The 20,476-nt window shown below is 36.7% G+C and overlaps 2 protein-coding genes across 4 annotated transcripts in view; one reads left to right on the forward strand and one right to left on the reverse strand.

Moving 5' to 3' along the window:
* The window catches only part of spidr (scaffold protein involved in DNA repair), a 54,266-nt gene extending 36,432 nt beyond the window's left edge, over nt 1–17,834 (forward strand). For 2 of the 3 annotated variants that reach the window (XM_051881512.1, XM_051881515.1), the window contains 10 exons: nt 835–993; nt 6,131–6,218; nt 7,062–7,193; nt 8,355–8,414; nt 9,232–9,433; nt 10,527–10,658; nt 12,375–12,465; nt 14,037–14,151; nt 17,183–17,233; nt 17,336–17,834. In XM_051881512.1, the coding sequence (XP_051737472.1) occupies nt 835–993; nt 6,131–6,218; nt 7,062–7,193; nt 8,355–8,414; nt 9,232–9,433; nt 10,527–10,658; nt 12,375–12,465; nt 14,037–14,151; nt 17,183–17,233; nt 17,336–17,458 (1,153 nt within the window). In that variant the 3' untranslated portion in view covers nt 17,459–17,834. Of the gene's footprint in view, nt 1–834; nt 994–6,130; nt 6,219–7,061; nt 7,194–8,354; nt 8,415–9,231; nt 9,434–10,526; nt 10,659–12,374; nt 12,466–14,036; nt 14,152–16,987; nt 17,155–17,182; nt 17,234–17,335 lie in introns of those variants that run through there. The other variant, XM_051881513.1, reaches the window with a different exon arrangement.
* Nucleotides 17,835–18,574: 740 nt separating this feature from the next.
* On the reverse strand, nt 18,575–19,960 carry cebpd (CCAAT enhancer binding protein delta). The gene has a single exon (XM_051881517.1). It carries the CDS (start codon nt 19,763–19,765, stop codon nt 18,914–18,916), a length of 852 nt encoding a protein of 283 aa, XP_051737477.1. The 5' UTR covers nt 19,766–19,960; the 3' UTR covers nt 18,575–18,913.
* Between the last annotated feature and the right edge of the window lie 516 nt (nt 19,961–20,476).

The following is a 20,476-nucleotide window of genomic DNA, read 5'->3' on the forward strand; positions in this document are numbered from 1 at the left end:
ATTTGCAGAAAATGTGGAGAAGAAAAGTAATAAAGGTAGATTATTTGAGGAATATCAATTCAGTGCCTGCCTTGCAAGCAGATTTCCAACTAAACACATCTTCGACTAAATCAGTGTGAAGAATGTACAAATCAACTGTGTTTATTTTTGTATTCCACTATAGTTATCTCTACTGTGCAATCAAATCACTGTCTCGCATGTGAAAATATATTTAAATACCAGCCTGTTTGTTTAGTCCCGTGGTTTACTGGCTCCAAAAAAAGTCGCCAGTCTCTGTGAAGTGACTATCTGTAGAGACTATTAATACCTGCAAAAATATCATTTTGAGTATAGAAACACCGCCATGTGACCGCTGCGAGTCAGGCCATAGATCAAGTTATTAGTTAGTCCCTGTCTGGTGCCAAAGTCAACATTTAATCTGTAGACGATATCTGTATCTATGTGAGTGTTTGTTGTTGGGATGAAGCTTCAGAGACTCTCATTTGCAGGTCTTAATTTTGTGCAGTCTATTTATGAGTGCAGTTTGTCATTAAGAGTTTGTCCAAATAAACTCAAATGCCTGCTGGATTTTTTAAGTCAGAAAGGTCTTTCTCAACCACTGTCTTTCTTGCCATGTTAATTTAAATTTCTCATGCTTTATTATTGACATAATAAAAAGACTAAACATTTGCATTGCAAAATCAATGAAAAATTGTGCAAAATAAGTAAAATAACAGTAGTGCAAATGGAGTAATATCAAAAATGAAAACAAAATAGCAGTAGTTCAAAGCAAAATGAGTCATAATTTACTACATGCAGTTAAATGATTGTTCTCCCTCTCTTTCTCTTTCTCAGGTTGTGTGCTCTCGTTCAGGACGGTTACAGGATGTTTGGTGAGGTTCTTCTGCAGTTTGTGTCCACAGAGTCGGAGATCCAGCAGAACTCTGAGCAGCTGGAGGGCCGTGTGTGCCTCCTCCAGGCCCTGAGGGTCGTCCAGCGTCTCACACGTGACAAGTGAGTCCATGATGTAATCACATGACATCCTGCTCAACTGAAAATCACCTCCTCATTTTAATTGAATGAGTATTTATTGAAGTCTGCCCAGAAAAATGCACCCAAGTTGATTTCATCTTCCTGAAAGCTACATTTGTTTTTGTTTTTTTTGTTGGAGCCACTGCTTAGCAGTTATTAAACACCCAGATATTAGGAAATTGATAATACATTGACTACTAAGGAAATAGCTGGATTTAGGGGGACAAAATAGCAATAAATAATTAAATAAATAATTTTTATTCTGACTATATTCTTTATTCCTAACTTTATATTATATAAATCAATATTATTTATGTAAATAAATTAATAATAATATATACATTTTAAAACATTTATATGAAAAATATAAGTGTATTTATATAATCATATATTATTTATTATTTATGCACATTATTTATATTATTTATACACAATATAACAAAATATATTTATATAAACAACAAATATATATATATATATATACTGTGTGTAATAAATAAAAAAAAAAAAAAATATATATATATATAAATATATAAATATATATAAACAGTAGTGTGTGGTTACCTGGATGATCCACGACTGTGGTTACCTGGATGATCCACGACTGTGAATCATTTTAACAAAATAAGAAGGATCATGAAAATTGCATGTTATTTTTTATTTAGTACTGTCCTTAATAAACTATTTTACATAACAGATGTTTACATAAAGTCCACAAGACAAAAAAAAATAGCAGAATTTATGAAAATGACCCCGTTCAAAAGTTTACATACCCTTTATTCTTAATACTGTGTGTGGTTACCTGGATGATCCACGACTGTTTTTTTGTTTTGTGATGGTTGTTCATGAGTCCCTTGTTTGTTCGGAGCAGTTAAACTGAGCTCTGTTCTTCAGAAAAATCCTCCAGGTCCTGCAGATTCTTTGGTTTTCCAGCATCTTTTGCATATTTGAACCCTTTCCAGCAGTGACTGTATGATTCTGAGATCCATCTTTTCACACTGAGGACAACTGAGGGACTCAAACACAACTATTAAAAAAGGTTCAAACATTCACTGATGCTCCTATTTTTTTTGTCTTGTGGACTTTATGTAAACATCTGTTATGTAAAATAGTTTATTAAGGACAGTACTAAATAAAAAATAACATGCAATTTTCATGATCCTTCTTATTTTGTTAAAATGATTCACATTTTTCTAGATTCTGCAAGGGGTATGTAAACTTTTGAGCTCAACTGTGTATATATATATATTACTTTACAATAAGGTTTCAGTAATTAATAATAGTTAGCTACTTTAGTTATCATAAACTAAGAATAAACAATACTTCTACAGCATTTATTATTCTTAGTTAATGTTAATTTCATGAACAAACAATGAATAGCTGGATTTTTATTAACTAACATTAACAAAGATTAGTAAATACAGTAACAAATGTATTGCTCATTGTTAGTTCATGTTAGTTAATACATTAACTAATGTTAACAAATGAGACCTTATTGTAAAGTGTTACCAATTTATTATATAATATAAATGTTAACATAAATATTTAAAATGTATGTATTGTTAATGTATTTATATGAATAAATAGTGATTTATATAATATAAAGTTATGAATAAAGGAATATTTATTTATAGAATACTAATAAATATTTTTATAATATAAATAAAACTATAAACCTCGTGAACCCCGGTCAGAATTAAAAAATAATTTATTTACAGCTATTTTGTATATTTCTTTAAATCCTCTTCATATTTTGTCTTATCTACACCCTGTTTTCTGGACTATTTGTAAATAATTAGTGAGCCTTACTGCACTCCATTGAGCTGAAAGTGAATATGAGCTACCGTTTTCCCCCTCTCTGGCTCAGATTAGCAGCTCACAGTGTCAGAGTGTCTGCAGCACACCGGCCTGCGAGATTTATGTCCGTGTTGAGTATTTCTGGCATCTCGCCACATGTGTCCGCTCACTCAAGGTTGTCTGCGTGGTCACTCCTTTAACATCTATGTTGTTTAAGTTAAAGATGGCATGTGATGGGAAATTCTGGTGACGTGTCTCCATGGATATGAATATGAGCCGTGTACACGAATGCTTTTCAACATGCACAGCTTATATGGGATCAACGGCCATATATATATGGTGAAGAGAGATTTTGGACACTGAAGGAAATTGGAACTGTCAAACTCCAAAAAGACACTAAAAACATAAAATGTGTCTTCTAAAGCCATATGATAGCCTTTTGTTTATTATTTACTGATAATATTCCCTTCCGCCCCTGCACCTTATTTAAAACAATCAAATCCAGAGTAGAGGGGAAGATTTTCAGTGTATAACATCTTAACTCCTAGTCTTTTCCTCGCAGAAAGCTAGCTAACAGCTTTAGAACACTTGGAATTTAGTACAAAATATATAATTTGAACTACTTTCTTGGTCATTTTATCATGCTTTTTCATTTTTTGAGCTTAACAGCCCCAGTCCCCATCCACTTTCAGTATATATGGAAAAGAGCAGCCTAGATCTCCTTTTGTCTTCCATAGAAGAAACGTGTTTGCTAGCATTATTTACATACTATTATAGTTTTCATTAATATTTATTATTTAATTAGATTTTTATAAATATTTTATATATAAATTTTTTGTAATTTTATTTTGTATATTATTATTTAGGTTTATTTTTATTTCAGTTTTAGTTTTTGTTCAGTTTTAGTTTTTATTTATTTCCAGTTAGTAATTTTAGTATTTAAACTTATTTCAGTTAGTTGCCAAGGCAACATTTCTAATTTAAGTTTTTCATCTAATATTTATATTTTTGTTTCAGCTTTATTTCGGTTAACAAAAATGTTTTTAACAGTTTTTGTTGTAGTTAACGGTAATAACCCTGTTTGGAAGGACATGAGAGTGAGTAAATGATCCTTTTTTTTATTTTTGGTGAACAACACCTTAAATAAATTATTTTGTACAGGTTTGGATCAGTTAAACATGTCTCTGCATAGCACATTCTGACAGTGATCTTGCTCATCTTATCTTTGTTTCATCTTGTTTGTTTTTAATTCTGAATGCTATTTTAAGGAAAAATAAATGAAAAACGTGAGTTTTTTTGGAATTAATGCTTAGGAATAGATAACTTTCTCCAGAAAGGAGCAGTACAACTGTCTGTACTGCAAGGCGTAAAATTTATAGCTCAATTTCAGTCTCATTCTCTGTTCAGTGTTTTTGGTGAGAGCTCGGCCGTGTCCCGCTGGACTGGATAGGGCGGTTGAGCGGGTCACAGGAAGAGGAGAGCTGTACTGTGATTAAGACAGCTGTGGAACTGGTTGTGAACGATCAGATCATACTGCACTGAGGCACACACAGGGTTCAAGAACGGTTTTTAAGCTCCACAAAGAACTTTTCATTCTCTCGTTCTAGAATCGTTATGCTGAACTGAAGAACCTGTAATGAAACATCAAGAACTTCTGATATAGCGACTCGAGAACCCTACAGCAAAAATGATCTTATATTGCTAAAATGAACCTGAAGCGAAACCTGACCCTTTATTTGAACACATTTTAGCCCAGTTTTAGGTTACACTTTATTTCAATGGTCCACTTTAGACATTCTACTAAGTGACTATGAGTAACTTGTCAACTGCATGTCAACTAACTCTCATTAGAGTATTAGTAGACTGTTAGGTTAAGGTTTGGGTTTGGGTTAGTAGAATAATTTGACATGGACTTGCAAAGTAACTTATAGTTAGTAGAATGTCTAAAGTGACCATCGAAGTAAAGTGTTACCCAATTATATTCTTAACTAAATTTCTAGGACCTTTGAAGCCCAAATGAGCTTAAGCTTGGTACCTGCCAGTGTTATTTTAATACTGTTTATATACTATTATAGTTTTTATTAATATTTTGAATTAGGTTTTTCTTCAGTTTTTCAGTTTTCACTTTAGTTTAATTTTTAGTTGTGCTTTTGTCATTTATATTAAAGGTCCCCTATTATGCCCCTTTTTACAATATGTAATATAAGTCTCTGGTGTCTCCAGAATGTGTCTGTGAAGTTTCAGCTCAAAATACCCCACAGATCGTTTATTATAGCTTGTCAAATTTGCCGCTATTTGGGTGTGAGCTTCTCTAAAGCAGCCCAACATGTCCTCATCACCTTTGTTGTGTGTTCTCGGGGGCGGGGTTTATGTAAATTTTGGGGTTTGTGATGTCACCAGTCCGGGGAGAAGCTCATTGTAGTCCCTACCAGCCATTTGTTGTAGTCCTTAAAAAGTGATTTCTGTAAAAGAAAATATCTTCCTTTGCATTGAACTTTGAGCGTCGTAAGTTTGCAGATGTTGTTTATGCTCAAACAGCAACATTACACACTAACTACAGTTAAAAAAGTGAAATCATAATCAAGAACCCCTTTAACGTTTTATTTATATTACTATTAAGGTGTATTTTTATTTCAGTTTTAGTCTGTTTTTGTTTGCAGTTAGTAATTTAACTTTTAACTTTGGCTTTAGATTAAACTTATTTCAGTTAATTGCCAAGCAAAATTTCATTTAGCTTTTCCATCTTAATGTTAATATTTTATTTCTGCTTCATTTCAATGAACAAAAATGTTTTTATTAGTTTTAGTTAACGATAATAACGCCATATCCATTATAATTGTTGGATTGTGGGAGTGTTTTTCTGCCAATCTTTCGAATTAAACACAGACTTCTGATCTCTGTCCTTTTGAGGAACTCGTAATTGGAGTGTTAACATAACAGTTCGCCTGCCAAATATTAAATTATCACCATTTTCAATGGAGATCATTTAATTCTTGAATGTTTTAATGACAGACTATTTACCTCTGTCAGTGCGTGTGTGTGTGTGTTTGTGTGTGTGTGTGTGTGTGCGTGTGTGTGCGTGTGTGAGAGTGTGTATGTGAACAAGCCTCGGCCTGCTAGTGAAACTGATCTCGTACTTGTCAGCAGACACTGTTCATCTGCAATAGAAGCTCAACTTGGCAGCACGTTAGTCCAGCCAAAGCTAATGAGACTGACATTGTAAACACTCCACCTTTGGCTCCCGTGTTTCTAGAAGTACCCCTGAATTTGAACGTTCAGAGATTAAAACCTTGTTTTTCCCCCTCTCTTCTTCTTTTTGCAGATGTTCTCTGCTCTTCAGCATGATTGACAGTTTGTGGCCTCCTCTGGTTGATCCAAAATCTCCTGACGATCTGCCACAGTCTCCCTGCGTAGGTCTTCAGATCACGTCGTAAATCACAGCCGTGTTTACTTCATATTTATCGCACATACCTTCTGCTTCTGGAAGATTCCGCTTGGATAGTGGCTCATAATGTCAAAACAACCACAGCGCTGCGTACTTAACCAAAGTACATATAAATAAACCTTCAGAGCTCAAAGATACAAAATTACTTATTAGCGGTGGTTGCTAAGACAAACATTACTGCAGTTTCTCGTGCTATCTGTCAGTAACTCATCCCGTACTGTTTGAGCCACAAACAGGAATGATACCTCAAATCAAGCAGCTGTTGTGCTGTTACTTTTATACTTCAGATTTTCACCTAGCAGGTGATAACATGGGCAACAAATCCCATAGACTTTTAAACTGAAGGAAAGAATATCATGAATGTCAACTGCATCTTCAGTTTTTCCCCATATGATCTGCTTGTTTTGTACATTGTGTTAGTCGTGACAGATTAGTAGTTGCATTCATCTTTTATTAGGCCTAAAACTGTTTGTTTTCTACCTTTGGTTTAAAAAAGCAGAACTTTAAGCACATTTAAAGCGAACATTTTATACTATTCGTAGTATTTTATATTTTGAAAGACACTGTTAGTGATGTTTGTTTGCACCGTTTTTATTCATCAGAGCAGGTCGAGTAATGTAAATATATGCAGTCATATGTTAATGAGCTTATGGAGGTCTTTTACTGTTTATTTTCTTTAAATAAATCTGATAAATATGTTGAGTGATATAAGTAAATGATATTAATTTATTTCCATCAAATGACCCCTCTGAACTATTTAACTATCTACTTTGATTTTTAAATAATCAGGGCAATCTGTGCATTCCAGGATCGAGTCCCACCACCCAGTTTCTGCTATAGGCTGAGCATCCAGCAGGGTCACATGGTTCCGTTATCAAGACAGACCGAATCTCCGCTGTACCGACCACCTGTACTTCAGACGCTAAGAGAGATCCTTCAGGTACAGCATTCAAAATTGGCAGAAAACTCTTTTACCACACATGCTTAAAAAAATAAAGAACAAAATAAAGGAAAACCTGGAAATATCAAGGAATTTTAAAGTGGACCTATTATGCTTTTTTACATTTTCAACTTTCTTTAGTGTGTAATATTGCTGTTTGAGCATGAAAAAGGTTTGCAAAGTTACAAAGCACAAAGTCACTCCAAAGGGTGTTATTCTTTATATCAGTAAGCACTGTAGTTTTGAATTTTCTTCCAGGAACGTACACATCACAATATTCCTCATTTAAATAATTCCTGCCCAAGGCATATGCAAGAAAAAAAAAGGGGGCGAGGCCTGGTTGAGTTGCGTTAAGGCCCGATATACATAAGCGAAATCGAAGAACAAACTGGTGTGACGTCATTTCGAAATGAAGATCGTTTTGTGTTCATTTCGGGAGGTCGAAACAGCTTTCCAAAGCGAACTTTTCGGAAAGTTCGCTCTGGCTGGTAAACACCTTAGAACAGGGGTGTCCGAACTCGGTCCTGGAGGGCCAATGTCCTGCAGAGTTTAGCTCCAACTTGCCTCAACACACCTGCCTGGAAGTTTCTAGCCTATAGTAAGACATTGATTAGCTGGTTCAGGTGTGTTTAATTGGTGTTGGAGCTAAACTCTGCAGGACCGTGGCCCTCCAGGAGCAGAATTGGACACCCCTGCCTTAGAAGTACCATTGGTCCATGGCGATTATGTAATAGGAAGGTGTGGCTTTGAGGCTCCGCCTTCTTTCAGGTGAAAATCTTCTCCGGTTCATTTCTTCTGTTCAGTCCCTCAAGGTTGGATGTCGGCGAGTAAAAACATGAACACACTGGAGAGTCACATTATAGTAGAAACTAAAGTTGTAATTCTAATTGAAAGAGAAGCTGACATTGTTTTTTTTGTTTACTACTGCAAAGCTTCTTGCTTTTAAACAGTCTATTGTATAACGTGCTGTATAAATAAATGAGACGTGACTGTACCGCAATATCCACTGCTGTTTTCTCACTGCTGTCATTTTTGTTGTGTGTTTATTGTTGTTGGCTGGAAATTAGTCTTTGTGACATTATGTGCCGTCCTTATAATTTTTTATTTATTTATTTATTTATTTTTTTTCACTAATGATTTTCTCTGTCTTTATTTTTTTAGGATGAATCATTGAGGTGTCGGTGCAGTTTCCGGGCCACTGTGGTCCATAAACAATTACTGGTAATGTTTTCTTAAACTATTTTTAGCAATAAATGCTTAAATCAGATAATCATTTTCAACATAGCTGTATCTTTGTGGACCACCTTTACATGCCTGGTTTAAAGAGTGTGAGAAATAGTCCTTGGCTTTGCCTTTAGATTGTCTTCTTAAGAACCCACCATAGCTGTTTTCCCAGCACATTTGCCAACTCTTCCACCCTCAGGGACTGTACACCTTTGGAAAAGATTTTGGAAAGCTTTACGCACTGTTTAACGTAAGCTTACCGTAAGTGACATCATCCAATCTACAATCATGACAATCTACATGATTCATCTAGCAAACCCTCAGACTTTGGACTTTGATAACCTGGGATTTATTTGTATCAGGTTAAGGGTCATGCTTACATGCTAGTGTGGATAGTAGATTAGCGTGTTTTGTTTTGATTTGCTCAGTTTGTTTTGCTATTGCCATTGCACTTCTGCGTAGGTGTATGAATGAACAACCTGTCTGGGAAACTGCCCCTAAAGCATTTTTCCTGTAATAATGACAGATATATGTCTTTATAATGATGCAAACAATTGCAAAGTTTTTTTTAGCTTTGTGAATTCAGACCACTGTTTGATAAACACCCAAAGCTTCTCCCAAATTTGCCTATGCATGTTAAAATGATGTATTAAGAAGTGTAATTTGTTATTATAATATATAATATAATATAATATAATATAATATAATATAATATAATGTGTATATTCCAGTGCTAATCTCAAACTCTCCAGTCGGTCCATATTACTTTATTCAATAAAATGCACTGATTGACACATGCATCTTGGTCTTGCAGAGCTCAAATGCAGGTGAAAGGGAGATTCTGCTGTTTGTGACAGATCCCAGTCTCCAAACGGAGCCGAACGCAGAAGGAAACAGGAGAACCGTAGTTGTGTGTCTGAACCCATCTTGCCTGATTCGGAGCTCAGTAACACAGGCCCTGGACACCCTGCAGCAACAACCCATTCTGAAGTTCAGAGACGCTGTGAAGGAGCATGGTATTTCACCAGATAGACATACATGAATGCATCACCTGTCTAAATGTAATGTCCCGTGCACAGCTTTTTTACAATGTCAAAGTGCATTTCAAATGACTTGATGGTTCATTCAATTTCAGTCACAATGATCAATCATGTCGCAATCGTATCTGAAGTATTTTAATTAACAATGCCTCTTTGAATTTCATTATTGTAAAGGCAGTTTATATATATATATATATATATATATATATATGTGTATATATATATATATATATGCATGTATATATATATATATGTATATATATATATGTCCCGTGCATATATATATATATATATATATATATATATATATATATATATATATATTCACATTTTGTAATCTACAATTATTTATGAAAACATACGTATTATAAGGCATTATGAGTAAAGAATCTCAAAAACTGTGTAAAGAATGTCCAGGTCATATTTCACCCCAAAATGAAAAGAGGGAAATATTAAATTATATTAATTTTATATTTTTGGGCTGTTAAGATTTTTTTTGCATTGTGACATCTATTTTCATGAAAATTCTTATTACTGTAATGTCAAAATATTATTTTATTAAGCATAATAAATTATAATAAATTCTTATATATTTGTATATAATGGTAGTATGTATTTATTTTGTACATCACGGTAGTATTTATTTAAATAATTAATAAATAATTAGATCATATTGGAATTTGTGCTTACTTGTAAATAATATCACAAAATCTTAATGGTCCTAAAAATAGGCTTCATTTGGTTTATGCAATGGTTTTTTCCCTTTTGATTTTTTTTTTGTTTTTTTTTTTGGGTGAAATATGACCTGGACATGTTTTCATGAAATTCAGCCATGAATGCTTTATCATGCATAAAAAGTTCCGTTTGTCAGTTTTTAAAAAAAAAAAAAAAAGTTCAGCACTACTGAATGGAAGCCATTCAAGCAGAAAATCTCTCTGGTTCTGCTTCTTCATGTCTGAACTATTTTGAGATTTAGAGGTTTCCTGGATAAATCTTCATGCTGTCTTTCCTCAAAACCATGACTAGAACATTCTGTGACATTATGCTACTGCTTCTTTCACTAAACCAGGTCAGATATTCTGCTTGGATCAGACAGTGATCCAACTGGAACCAGAGGACCCGTCTTTCTCCATACCACGGCCCATAATACTGGACCACCTGGGTCCAGAAACCCTACCATACTCTCTCTGCACTGTCACAGGTTGGTATATTCCCCCCAGAGCCTCCCTTTTTTTTGAGGAGTTGGTACAGTCCAGCCTGAACCAGATCTCAGGGGGGTACAACATGTTTGTCCCTTTTAAACGAAACCAGTTGTTTGTTGGCTCAGGCTTTGTTCTTGATGCTTTGTTAGGGACCTTCTTGCGGTTTGTCATGTGCTTTTCCTTTTTAAAGATCTTTCTCTCCTACGTTGAAAGAAAGTTGTCTTTTTGCCCTGTTTTGAGATATAAAAGTCTCATTTTGTTACAAAGTGCTTTGTTCAGTCTCTTTATTATATTGTTTTAACTCATGCAAAATGATCTCACTGTATTGTTTTATTTTGTAAATGATCCCCAAATATGGATCATGTTTTTACCAATAATAATTTTTGAAAGTTATTTCACCACTTTTCCAAATGCAGAATAAGCATAAATTTTATTATTTGTTATTATTTTTATGATGTGATGTGGTGTGATGCGTTGCGTTGCGTTGCGATGCGTTGTGTTGCGATGTGATGCGTTGCGTGATGTGATGTTATATGCGTTGCGATGCGTTGCGTGATGTGATGTTATATGCGATGCGTTGCGTGATGTGATGTGTTGTTATATGCGATGCGTTGCGTGATGTGATGTTATATATTATGTTATGCGATGCGTTGCGATGCGCTACGTTGTGATGTGATGCAATGCGATGCGTGATGTGATGTGTTAGATGTGATGTGATGTGATGGTTGTTCCATTTTATGTTGAAGAACAGAAATGTGATATTTGACACTCCATGTTAGACTTTGAATGTCTTTGGCTGTTTCACCCTGTAGATAAGACAAATCATCTGACTCAAAAGTGTAACAAGCACAAATTATCTTCTGCTGTGGTCAGCAACTTCAGCTTCTGGCTGCGTGCCGGAGGATTTTCCGGAGAGCAGAGGTTCATGCAGGGGTCTTATCACTCTGCCTGTTGTGTATTATGTAACCTAGATGTGTGTTTGTGCTGCGTGTTACTGCTTGTATGATGTCAATTGTCCTAAAAGTTCTGAGCAGAAGTTTGAACAAACAAACTATTTGATTGTGTTGATGTGCCATAATTCATTTGGGTAGCAGCAATTAGCTAATTTACTCAGTAAGTATAGACCCTTTTACTGTTTGTACACAATGATGACGTAGCAACATATGCGCGCGCATTTTGGCAACGAAACTATGGCGAGAATCAGCAGCGTGTCAAGCTACGCGAGCGGATTAAGCAACACCGACAGAGAAAGTTATTTTAAAAGTTGACTTTATCAAATGGTATCCGGCTACCAGATCCGTGTACTATAGTGGAGTGGATAGAAGACGTTAGCAGATGGCCAAATATACAGTGGCCAAAATATATATACGTATTTAGTTGAGAAACCGAGCTGTGTACACCCGAGAGAAATTACGAGCATATAAATCACTGGATGCTTATAAATACGTTAGAACCACTGGGGAACAACACCACTTCCGTTGCCAAAATGCGCGCGCGACTATTTGATCACGTGGGCTGTAAAAGGGTCTATTAAAAATAACAGTAATGGGCTTATTCATAACTAGTAAATGGAAACTAGTAAACTATTACAGATTACATATAACTTCGTTAGATACTAACACAATGCATGGTTTATCCTGCAATTATCCAGCAAAGTTATTTTAGTGAATGAAATTATTTTAATAAATGTGTGATTTGCATATGTTTATGTGCAGGTGTGATTGTTGCAGTGGACGAAAGCACAGCGTTCTCCTGGCCAACCTGCAGCCGGTGTGAGAGTTGCCGTTTAGAGACTCGAGAAAAACAGTAAGTCCAAAGTTCTGTGCTACACCGGTTCTAAGTCCAAACGGTGAACTTTAAAGACAAGAAACAATCCTAAGTGAATGCCAACTTACAGCATAGTCTATGGTAGGGACGGACGGACATTCTACACTCTTAAAAAGTAAAGGTTCTTTATTGGCATCTATGGTTCCATAAAGAGCATGTAACATCCATAGAACCTTTCCACTGCACAGAATGTTCTTTATGGTTCTTTAGATTAGTGAAATATTGCTCACACTAAGAAAAAAAATATGGTTCTTCTAAGAACTATTCACTAAAAGGTTCTTTGGGGGAACAAAAATGGTTAATCTACACTTAAAAAGGAAGGTTCTTTTCTTAAAAGAAGCATTTTTTTCTTAGTGTGAACAACATTTCATTAATCTAAAGAACCTTTTTCCACTATAAAGAACCTTTTGTGCAATGGAAAGGTTCTATGGATGTTAAGGTTCTACATGGAATCATCAGTTCCAGTAAAGAACCTTTATGTTTAAAAGTGTATGGCATCTCTTCTTAAACACCCAATTTGAGCCTTTAAAAGTGTTAAGGACTAAAGCACTGTAAGGAAGAACTTCAGTACCAATGTTGTGTAGAAATGCCTACAGACATTACTACAGCTGCAAATTCCTTCTTATGTCATCTAATAAAGTGAAGTGTTTATTGAGTCCTAAATACTTTCTTTATTAAGAAGTCAGAAAAGTGAGTTTTCTCAAAGTGCATTATAGGGACACATTTGTGGCATTTTATTTGGTTCCCGAAGCCACAAAAAACACTGATGTAGTTTGACATGACCATTTTCACCCCTGTCTTTGACCCTTAATATTAAAGTCGGTATGAAACGGAAGTTGCGATTAGTCTTTTCGTCCTGATTTTGCCCTTTGGGAATTGATTGGATGCTTGGGTTGTTGTAGTTTGCTATTGGTTGATCTCATATGAGTGACAGGTTGCCCCGCCCTCTCGCAGTAAACATCAGAGAAGAGAAGTCGCTGCAACAGGCAGATTAAAGATTAAGATGCACATGAATTAAACAAAAAAAAAATGATGTTCACAGATAAAAAAATGTATAATAAATACTGCAATATTCCATTAAAAAATAAGAATTGTCACTTTTGATTTTATTGTGATTTTAAACACGTTTGTCATAGTGCGCCTTTACAACTTGTATTTAAATGAGCTCTATTATGATTGGTTGTAATTGGCTAATCTATGTGCATGTGAAATATCTCTTTCAACTTTTCAACTCCCATACATTAAATGTCTTGTAAAAAAGTAAAATGGGTTGCGAACACTGTTGCATGTCGACTTCGTGGAATGCCAGATGTGTGTGTTCGTATACGGTCCATAAGTTTGTTGACTTGTGTCTGTTCAGGGTTAATGTGTAAGATGCCTCCATTACTTGAGCTTAATCACAGCCCACCCCATAGCTAAATTGTTTTCACATTCCAGTGTAAGAGTAAAGCCGAAATGATGAATCATGGTGCCTTTGAGCCCTCAAAACTGAAAAAGACTCAACAAAACAACAATAAAAGTTGCATCTGTGTTGGTTTGCTCATTTCTAGGAAAGGATTCCTCTGTTTAGAATGTGGAGCAGTGATGGATGAAGCGACCACAAAGATGCAGCTGGAGGTGTTTCTGAGCTGCTCCTCACTGAGCCACTGTAATGTCAAAGTCAAGGTGAGATGCTTTCTGCTGCTTTATATAGAAAACGTTCATTCCCACGGCAGATGTCACAAAAACATGTCCTAGTCATGTATAAAAAATGAAAAAAAGTTTTGTTACAGAAAATAGGGGCTTTCGCACCGGGTAGTTCTACAAACTAAGAACTAGCCACCTGGGTGGTTCCCCGAGAACTATAGTTCCCCTAGGGCCGTTTTCCTGGTTGCATTCGCGCCGCCAGTAGGAACTCTGAAGTGACGTAAGCCGCGCTTGTTGTTGTGACTTTTATTTTACAGCGCTAAGGACTTTTATTTTTGATGGCGATGAGAACTCCAGAGCCTGAGCACACAGTGCTCCTATTCTCCATTAGTTTATGATCTGTTTAACAGTCCTGTCTAATACGTTATTAGATAGAACTGTTATACAAAGAAAGTAGACAGTAAAAAGTATTTTTATTTCCCATGTGGTTGATGGCCAATGTCGCTAGCTGAGTGGAAATACATAATCATGTTTTGCTTGGTCCAAAGTTGAGTTGGATTTTCTCCTTAGCGTTGAGAGGTCCATCTATCACTGTTTTCCATGTCCGTAGAGTTCGTTTGTGGAGTAAATATATAGGCTGTAATCTGTGTGTGTACACAGCTTTTTTTTAAAAAAAAAAAAATGCGTTCGAACAATCTGCGTACAGTTACGTCACTGGTAGTTCCTATTGTGCTGGGTTAGACCCTACTCTGAAGTAGGAGCTAATTTAGTTCCCCCAAAATAAGTTCCTAGAACTAAAATCGTTCCTAGTTCCTGCGGTGCGAACATGGAAAAATCCGGGTCCCTCCGCCAATAGTTCTAGGAACTATGAAAAGGTTCCTCCGGTGCGAAAGCTCCTAATAATTTACATTCATTTAAATATTCAATTTTCATTAGTGTTTCCATAAAAAACAAAACAAAAAAACATGTCCAGTATTTTAAATAACAAATTAAAGGCAGTAGAGCAAAGACTATTATCATATACACTCACCGGTCACTTTATTAGGCTCACATTGCTAGTACCAGGTTGGATCCCTTTTGCCTTCAGAACTGCCTTAATTCTTCGTGGCACAGATTCAACAAGGTGCTGGAAACATTCCTTTGAGATTTTGAATTGAGATCCAGTGACTGTGGAGGATTTGAGTTTCGTGAACTCACTGTCATGTTCAAGAAACCAGTTTAAGATGATTTGAGCTTTGTGACATGACGTGTTATGCTGCTGGAAGTATCCATTAGAAGATGTGTACACTGTGCTCATAAAGAGATGGACATGGTCAGTAACAATACTCAGGTAGGTTGTGGTGTTTAAACGATGGTCAATTGGTACTAAGGGGCCCAAAGTGTGCCAAGAAAATATCCTCCACACCATTACACCACCAGCAGCCTGAACTGTTGATACAAGGCAAGATGGATCCATGCTTTACAACAAATCCTGACTCTACCATCTGAATGATGCAGCAGAAATTGAAACTCATCAGACCAGGCAGCATTTTTCCAATCTTCTATTGTCCATTAGTGAGTTCATGCAAATTGTAGCCTCAGTTTCCATTTCTTAGCTGAAAGGAGTGGACGATGTGTCTTCTGCTGTTGTAGCCCATCTGCTTCAAGGTTCAGAGATGCTCTTCTGCAGACCTCGGTTCGGTTGTAACGAGTGCTTATTTTGAGTTACTGTTGCCTTTCTGTTAGCTCGAACCTAGTCTCAGCCTCAGACGTCACACCCACAGAACGCTGGCTGAACGTTCTGTCGTCCGTCTGAAGATCTGGCTACGCGAGACTAGCTCGAACCAGTCTGGTCATTCTCCTCTGACCTCTGGCATCAACAAGGCATTTTCACCCACAGAACTGCCGCTAACTGGATATTTTCTCTTTTTCGGACCATTCTCTGTAAACCCTAGAGATGGTTGAGTGTGAAAATCCCAGTAGATCAGCAGTTTCTGAAACACCAACAACCATGCCACGTTCAAAGTCACTTAATCACGTTTCTTCTCCATTCTGATGCTCAGTTTGAACTTCAGCAGATCATCTTGACCGTGTCTACATGCCTAAATGCATTGAGTTGCTACCATGTGATTGGCTGATTAGATATTTGCATTAACGAGCAGTTGAGCAGGTGTACCTAATAAAGTGGCCGATGAGTGTATAAATGCTTTACAAATTAAAAAGTTAAGTAAATATTGTATTTACATAACTGTAATGAAAATAAGATATTTTTCACATTATGCATTAGTAGGTGTTTAATTATCTTGAAAATTATGTTTATATATTTTTGACTGTGGGGGGGGGGGGGGACTCTAATTTTACTTTCCTTAAAAACAAACTCTAAGACATCTGTATCTACATCTCAAATTACGTTAGAAGGATGAACATAAACACTCAAGAAAGTGAAGCTAGCATGATTTGATCACTCGTGCAGAAACTAGTGTGTCATCTAGAGTTTATCTTCATTCTGTTTTATTTCCTGGAAATTTCAGCAATAGCAGAGGGCTGCATATTATGGAACAGATTTAGCAAGATATCTCTCGTACGTTATCAAAAAATGTGTTTCACACACCCACAGAACTGGAATAAAGTTATGAAGCAAACTACTATTTTGGACCACTGAGTAACTGATGAATGAAAGGGAAAATTTATATATTCTGCTCTTAAATGTCAGATTATTGTTATTTTCACTTGTTTTTCTTTTTTTTCAAGAAGAACAAAGTCTGATTGTCTTAGTCTAATACTAATTTACTTAATAGTAAGCCATTTTTATAATGCATTTGATTGATACAACTATCCTCACTGCATTTACATAAATGATTTACACAAATTATTTTGTCTAATGATTTCAAACAAGGGCTGTCAAGTGCAAATGTCTCAAAATGCTTGACTAGATGAGATCAGGATTTCCTGAGGCCTTCAGGGTCTAAATGATTTCCATCAGTGTCTGTAGGTTAACAGAAAATATTAATGTTTCATATAGTATTTTTTCATTCCTGCCACATTTTGTGAATCAAATTTTGATATTAATTCATTCATGTGCATGTTTCAGTTGCAGCAAAAGACCATTAAGTCTCTCTTGAACTCGACAAGGTGTCCTGAGGTAAGATTCTGGACTAGACAGAAGTAGTGTGACTCTGTTTCTGTTTTTAATTGACAATTAATTGTTTGTTTGTTTGTTTGGTGTGATGTGTTTGTTTGACAGGGTCACAGTGTGGAAAATGTTCTTGGGTCGGAGATCGGTCCTCTCAGCGCCTTCGTCCATGTGGTGAACAGAAGTCACACCGTTTGGATGGGTTTGGAGGAGTTATCCTTTGACCTGCGCTGACTAAGACACTTAACTGTTATTATTGTGTCTTGTCTTATTTCCAAATGTATGTAAATATACCAAAAAATGGCCATAGTGCCAGAATAACTCTACTTCCTGAACCAATTACTTTTTGAATGATCATTCTGAACCCTAGTTATGTTGAAACGAGAACCTAACTAATGAAAAGATGCTCATGTGATGTCCAGTATAAGCTGATAAAAGACATTTTTTGTTGTCAATCAATTGCCAAAAGTTGCTTCTAGCCACGTTATGGTGGTTTACATTAAATTATTTGAACAAAAAAAGAAATGTTCTGCCTTATTACTGATTTATCGCTCTCTGTGACAGCTGAATACCTACATTCACTATGAATAAAAAGAGTTATGCCTCCGAATATCTGAAGTCATTTTCATTAAAGATCAACTAATATAAATTTTTCACAATTTCGATCGATAGATCATGTTTTAAATGTCTGACAACTGATATGCAAAATTGATTTTACATAGTTTTATTCCTACTTTTTGACAACACCGGCAATCATTACACTACAAATATGAATCATAATATGCTCTATGAATATTTGTAGAATCTTTAATGATTATTAATAATTATTTATGCCAGTGAATTGATTCCAAATTGTTTTGTGATCTAAGTGGTCACATTTATGAATCTAGGGTCATGTCTAACTGTAATCTAGTATTAAATGCTACACACTGTCAACAAATGACTTTAAAGTAAAAGGACATTTATAGATATTTTAAGCAATTTAATATGTTAAGTATCCTACTTTACCTGTGAACACCATTGTTATACCATTTTTTAAAAATGTAAGTTGCTGTTCAATTTTTCAAGCACTAAACGTTCACTTTTGTGGTAGTTATATACCAACTTATATTTGAAAGCAGAAACAGCAGCTTCGAAATTTTCATTTGATGTTTTTGTAGTAGCACAAAACATTAAAGTGTCTCCCTAATGTTTACAGGAAACATTATTTTACCCATAAATCCAAAATCGCTATTCCTTAAAACCTATATGACCTATATATTTTCTTCGTTGAACTGAGTGACAGGTGCAATTTCAGAAGACCACGCCCCCTCAGACACACCCCCATGCACACATGCGCGTTCACATGGATTTCTTTGAAATTTACTTCGTTTTATTATACATTTGTACACACTGTACAATTTCAAACATGCTCTGGCATTAATACGAAGTTTTTGGGAATTATAAAACAAGTACCATAAAAACGTATATGAAGCTTTTTCTGTAATAATTTAGAATACAAAAACATTCACAAAAATAATCACGACACCGAGCGGTGCCAATGTCCATCATCCAATGTGTAACTTAATGCACGTCTGCTACAGAAGAACATAGTAATTCAAGTTCACTGAGGTATGTTTTTGGCAGGGTTTTTTTGGGGAGGTGGAGCGCGCTCACTCTCGCTCTCACTCTGACGCGCGTCACCGACTGTCAACAGCCGAGCGCGCCGCCGTCCCCGTTGCCAAACGAAGGTTCGGACCTCTGTTTGAAGAAGTTTCTGAGGCTGCTGAGTTCTCGCGTCAGCTGATCGATCGTTTTGTGCAGGCGCTCGTTCTCCGCGCTTAGCTCGATCATCTTTTGCTGCATCTCCAGGTTGCGCTGCTTCGCTTTGTCCCTGCTTTTACGCACGGCGATGTTGTTCCTTTCGCGCCGCTGCCGATACTCCTGGCTGTGCCTGTCGACTGACTTTTTGCCCTTTTCCTTTCCCGGCCTCCTGTGGGTAACGGGCTCTGGCTCAGGTGTGGAGGGAGGTGTCGGTTGTCCCGTGTGCATGAGGCTCACGGACGTCTGCGCGCAGGTCTCGATCTGAGATGGTAGGGACGAGGACTGGTCACTGTCGCTCCAGTCAGCCTCCCTCTTGATCGGTGCGTAAAACGCGCCCTTGCCAAAACCCCCTTCCTGGTGCTGCAGCCTCTCCGAGCTCTTTTGCGCAAAGCCGCCGGAGCTTGGCATGTAAAAGTCAGGCTTTTCTTGCTTCATGGTGTTGTTGAACAAGTCTGCAAAGAGCTCGTCGTTGCAGATCTCCAGCGGGACTGTGGACATGGACTCGATGTAGGTGCTGAAGTCGATTGCGCTCTCATCGTCGTAGATGGCAGGAGCATTACTGAGCTCCATCATGCTGCTATTATTGTTATTGTTGTCCTCGGCCATGCCATGCTCGCCCCCGGGTTTTGCATCCCCTGGCATCACTTTATTATCATAGAAATTGGCAGGCTCCATGGCCCAGCTCATGTTGCATGGTGGCGTTACGCACTGCGAGTCCAGGTTGTATATGTCAGACATGGACGTAGCGAAACTCACTCAGATGGTACCAAAATCAGCAGGTCCCTTCCGAGTCCCCTGGCAGTCCAAGAATCCCGAAAACGTCTCGTGTAATCACACCCTGTTTCGCGCACCAGCGCGTATCTCCAAAAGTCTTGCTGTCTCTTGAACAGGTGTTAAAGTCCTCGTAGCTCTCTATCGAAACTCTCTCGTACTCGTGCATTAAGTACGAGCGCGCGGCTTGCGTCACAGCATCACCGCCCCCTTCTAGAAGCCAGTCAATGTCCAGTGTCAGTCACGTGTTCCGACCGTACTCCTATTTGAGGAGAGTCGGGTGTGTATGAACGCCTACTAGCACATGAGAAGAGCAAGTTGAAGAGCTGTCAGAACTTAATGTTTCAGGACATGTTTGAATGTGTATGCGTGTGTGGAAGGACTTAGCAGTGAGAGAAAGTTAATTTAGTGCGCCACTAGTGCCAACATAAATAAAAAAAATTACGATTAATAAACAGAAATGGATGGGAAAAAAACTTGAGGACATGTCTGAATACGTATGTATGTGTACAAAGAAGGATCAGTGAGAGAAAATTAATTTAATGCGACATTACCAACATACCTAAATTAATAAATACAAAAAAAAAAAATTTTTTTTTTTTTTTTTTTTTTGGTCGTTCATATTTATTATTGTTATTAGCTGTAGTAGTAGTGTCTGCTGGGTCAATAAATAAATAA

This window comes from Ctenopharyngodon idella, chromosome 23, assembly GCF_019924925.1.
Source record: "Ctenopharyngodon idella isolate HZGC_01 chromosome 23, HZGC01, whole genome shotgun sequence".
Taxonomy (NCBI): domain Eukaryota; kingdom Metazoa; phylum Chordata; class Actinopteri; order Cypriniformes; family Xenocyprididae; genus Ctenopharyngodon; species Ctenopharyngodon idella.